The sequence below is a fragment of the Haematobia irritans genome, chromosome 2, assembly GCF_050003625.1.
Source record: "Haematobia irritans isolate KBUSLIRL chromosome 2, ASM5000362v1, whole genome shotgun sequence".
NCBI lineage: Eukaryota > Metazoa > Arthropoda > Insecta > Diptera > Muscidae > Haematobia > Haematobia irritans.
The window spans coordinates 105,941,878-105,946,116 of NC_134398.1; the positions used below are offsets into that span (position 1 = coordinate 105,941,878).

General features: G+C 38.4%; 1 protein-coding gene across 1 annotated transcript; it reads right to left on the reverse strand.

Annotated features, from left to right (window-relative positions):
* Positions 1-1,112: 1,112 nt before the first annotated feature.
* Positions 1,113-1,616, reverse strand: LOC142224939 (uncharacterized). The gene has a single exon (XM_075294717.1). It carries the CDS (start codon positions 1,614-1,616, stop codon positions 1,113-1,115), a length of 504 nt encoding a protein of 167 aa, XP_075150832.1.
* Between the last annotated feature and the right edge of the window lie 2,623 nt (positions 1,617-4,239).

Below are 4,239 nucleotides of genomic sequence, written 5' to 3' on the forward strand. Positions count from 1 at the left end.
CCAAATATTTCGCTGTTTCGGAGACATTTTCAAAAATTTAGGGCAAACCTTAAGTTCATGGAATTTGTTACACAGCTTGCACTTGTAGACGTTGGGAGTTCGCTTTTGATTAGATACGGATGATCTGGAATGTATGAGTTCATGTTAATAAATGAAAATGATTATGGTGTGAGTAAATTATTAATATTTGAAATTTTAATTTTTGAGTGTTTCCGCTTCATCGACAGTGTTGGAAAAGGGCAAGTAGCATAATTTTGCTATGGGACGAGTCAACGTTCCTGTTTCTGTTCGCACATCTGCGACTCGTACTTTCGTGTCGGAACCACAATACGTTTTTACAATTCGGCCCAGGAGCCATTCATATGGAGGGAGCAAATCGTCAATTACAACGACAAGATCATTTACTTTTAAGTTAGGTGCGGAAGATTTCCATTTATAACGTTTGTGCATGGTCTTTAAGTACTCTTCTTTCCATCTTAGAGCAAATTGATGATGAAGAGCCTTCAGTTTAGTCCATTTATTTATCAAAAATAATTTGGGAAAAATGGGTTCTGGGAGCGCAAGTAGTGGAGAACCTCTCAAAAAATGTCCTGGTGTTATAGCTGTAAGATCAGATGGGTCTTCTGACGTTGCCGAAATAGGACGAGAGTTCAAAACTCCTTCTATTCGAGAAAGAAGAGATGAGAATTGCTCAAATGTAAATCTATGTGCGCCGGCGAGTTTCTTAAAATGAGTTTTGAAACTGAGTCCAAAAAAGGGTTCAAAGTTAGTAATGCGCTTTTGTGAGGTAGCGGCTTTGAATCACGTAAAGCTTGATATTCAATATTATAATATTTTTGCTGAGTTAGCGATATAATACGGGTTTTTGTAAATTGTATCTCTCTTTGAGAGATTTCAATAGTATGAGTTATGTTGTTATTCGAATGAGGGCGAATGTTGTGGAAAAAACGAAATACGTATGACAAAACACGCAAAGCCCTCGAATATGAGGAAAATCGAGAAGTAATTTCAGTTTCTTCAACACTGACTTGATGAGAAGTCACTTTAGATTGTGTTTGCAAATTTGGAATTACGGGATTTTTCGTTGGCCAAGTGGATTCGGGATTTGTAAGTCACGAAGAGCCATTCCACCAAAGGAAATTTGCTGCTAGATCTCGGGGACTAGATCCTCGGGTGCCAATATCGGCAAGATTATGAGGCGTAGCAAAATATCTCCATTTGGCATTTGGTACAAGTTCGTGTATCTGGGCTGTTCGGTTGGCTACATAGGTCTCCCAACAGTACGGAGGTTTCGATAGCCATCCGAGAACAATTGATGCATCGGACCATAGAGTTATTGACGCAATTTGATTTCCGAATATTTGTGAAACGTATTTTACTAAATGGGACAATAAAAGCGCACCATTTAGTTCTAATTTGGGCAAAGATACTGGTTTGAGTGGAGCTACTTTACTTTTCGCCATAAACAAATTCGAGAAAACTGTTGAAGTGGAGGTTTGCAATCTGAGGTACACACAAGCACAGTAAGGTCCTTTAGAGGCATCGCAAAATTCATGTATTTGGATTTCATCTGTGGGCATATACTGAATCCACCGAGGTAACTCTATTACATCCATTTGGGACAAGTCATCTAATACATTATTCCAATTGCGAAGGGAAGGGAAGGGAAATAAAAATAAAATAAAATATTTCATCATCCCAACCAGATTTCTCCATCCAGAGATGCTGCATAAGCATCTTGGCTCTTATTATTACAGGAGTTACCCATCCTGGTCAAAGAGTTGAGCTACTTGGGAAAGTACTTGACGCTTTGTAGTGGATGTATGATTTTGAGCAGAAATTGTGGAATATGAGAATTTATCGCTAAGAGCATTCCATTTAATTCCAAGTGTCTTCGTTGAACTTGATTCAGAGAAACGCAATAAGTCCAAATCATACATGTCGGGAAGTAGATCTTTCAGCAATTCGGGATCATTTGCTGTGATCTTCTTTAAGGGAAACCCTGCTGAATTGAGTACGGTGACTAAAGACTTGCGAGATGCAATGGTTTCTTCAGAATAGAATCCTTTGATAAGCTCTATCTTCGGGATGTATCTTTATTTGTCGATACATTTTTTGAATGTCTCCACTGTATACATATTTGTATTTTCTCCAATTGAGAATAGAGTAGATCAAATCATTTTGGAGTGTGGGACCAGTGTAGAGCACATCATTAAGAGAAAACCCTGATTTCGATTTGCGGGATGCTTGAATACTATTCGCACTTTAGTGGATTTATGTTCCGGCCGAACTACCGCATGATGAGGGAGGTAAAATGAATAAAATTTCCCCTGCGCACATATTTCTTGAGAGGAAGTTTCTTCCATATGATTTAAAGTGATGTACTCTCGAAGTACAGAGTTATATTGATCTTGGAGATCGGGATCTTTTAACAATGTCCTTTCCATTCTTGTATACTGTCCAAGAACAGTGAATCTGGACGAACCAAGAGAAATGGTTTCAGGAAACTCTTTTCTGAAAGGAAGCCTTACAACATAACGACTATCATCGTCACGGGTTGTTGTTGCGGCATACAAATTTTCACAAAATTTCTCGGAATCTGAGATTTCAGGGACAGAAGGGACTTCTTCAATTTCCCAGAATTTTTTAAGTATATCACTGAGTGTGTCAGATTCAAGAGCGTAAACTTTCGTTGTGAATGAGAGATATGATTCTGTTGGCATAGCACCCATCTGAGCACCCATCCGAATATGGTATTGTAGGCAGAAGCGCAACCATATATATCTTTTTTAATGCCATCAATATTGATGAATCGCTCAGAGTCATTGCCAAGTATGAGATCAATATGAGATGAGATATTAAAATTAGGGTCAGCTAAATCGAGTTCCAAAAGCTCTGGACACTTCGGAATCTCAAACGAGACAGCCGGTAGCTTTCTTGTAACCTTTGGGAGGATAATAGCATTAATCGAAAGTCTGATATTGTGCCTTTGAGAATAGAGGACTAAATCACATTCCTTGTCGGCAAACTGGGTTATTCCTCCAATTCCACCGATTTCATAACGAGATTTCCGGAATGGGATATTCAAAAGGGTTCTAATTTTTCAGACAAAAAAGTTCTTTGCGAGCCTGGATCAATTAAGGCTCTTATTGTGAAAAGTTCGCCTTTGTGTTCTATTTGGACTAAGACAGTCCTGAGCAAAATAGTCTCATTATTTTGGTAGAAATTTGCATCTACTCGAGTATAAGCCTCTTTATAAGTTGAGGGTGTAGGATGCCGAGAATTATGTTGAGCCACATTTCGTTCAGTTGTTTCAGAAGTGTTTGAATTCTGAGATGGGTTGTTTGAATTTTGCTTGCGCTCTAAATGTAAAAGACTATGATGAGACTTTTTACAAGTGAAACACTTTCACTTTTGCAGTTTGTTTTCACATGAGAAGCAGAGAGACAATTGATGCAGAGTTTCTTTTTAAATGCAAAATCAATGCGCTCTTGTGGCGAAAATTTTCGAAAATCTGGGCAAATGCGAATGCTATGCTCTAAATTGCATAGAGAACAAGTAACATTTAGCTTTTCTTGAGAAGTGTACGATTGTATTTTGTTTGCATTTTGAGACAAATATTTTTGAGGCACATCATTGTGAACTTTCAATTTTCGGAACCTTGATATCCGCTCAACCACTTCAAATCGATTGACTAAAAATTCGTCCATTTGGGACCAACTAGGTAGCTCGCGATGGGACTTAAGAGATTGTTCCCATTGGGATATCGTTTCCTCAGGAAGCTTTGTAGAGACTAAATAAATTAGAATGAGATCCCAGGATTCGATATGAACGTTCAGTGAAGCCAATGTGCTAAGACAGTCTTTCACTGTGGAATGTATCCTATGTAAGGATTCACTACTTTCGCTCGTGGCTACGGGAATATTGAATAATATTTTAAGTTGGTTATCAAACAAAACGCGCTTATTTTCGTAACGAGATTTTAAAGCATTCCAAGCTAAATTGAAATTCTCGTCACATGGAGCATACCGCTTTACACTACTTTGGTTTTATTTCTTAAGTGATAAAGCTTTTGAGCAGGAGTAAGCTTTGGGTGGTTGACATATACGGCCGTGAACATGTCACGAAAAGATGGCCATTCTTCATAGCTGCCCTTAAAAACCTCTGTATCACAAGGGGGTACTTTCATGCACACTGCAGAGCTATTGTAATTGGGATTCTGAGGTTCAGAATTTCTTT

What these genes read in the sequence shown, in the direction of transcription:
- LOC142224939 (XM_075294717.1), bottom strand. Translation starts at nt 1,616, where the DNA reads ATGGATGTAATAGAGTTACCTCGGTGGATTCAGTATATGCCCACAGAT.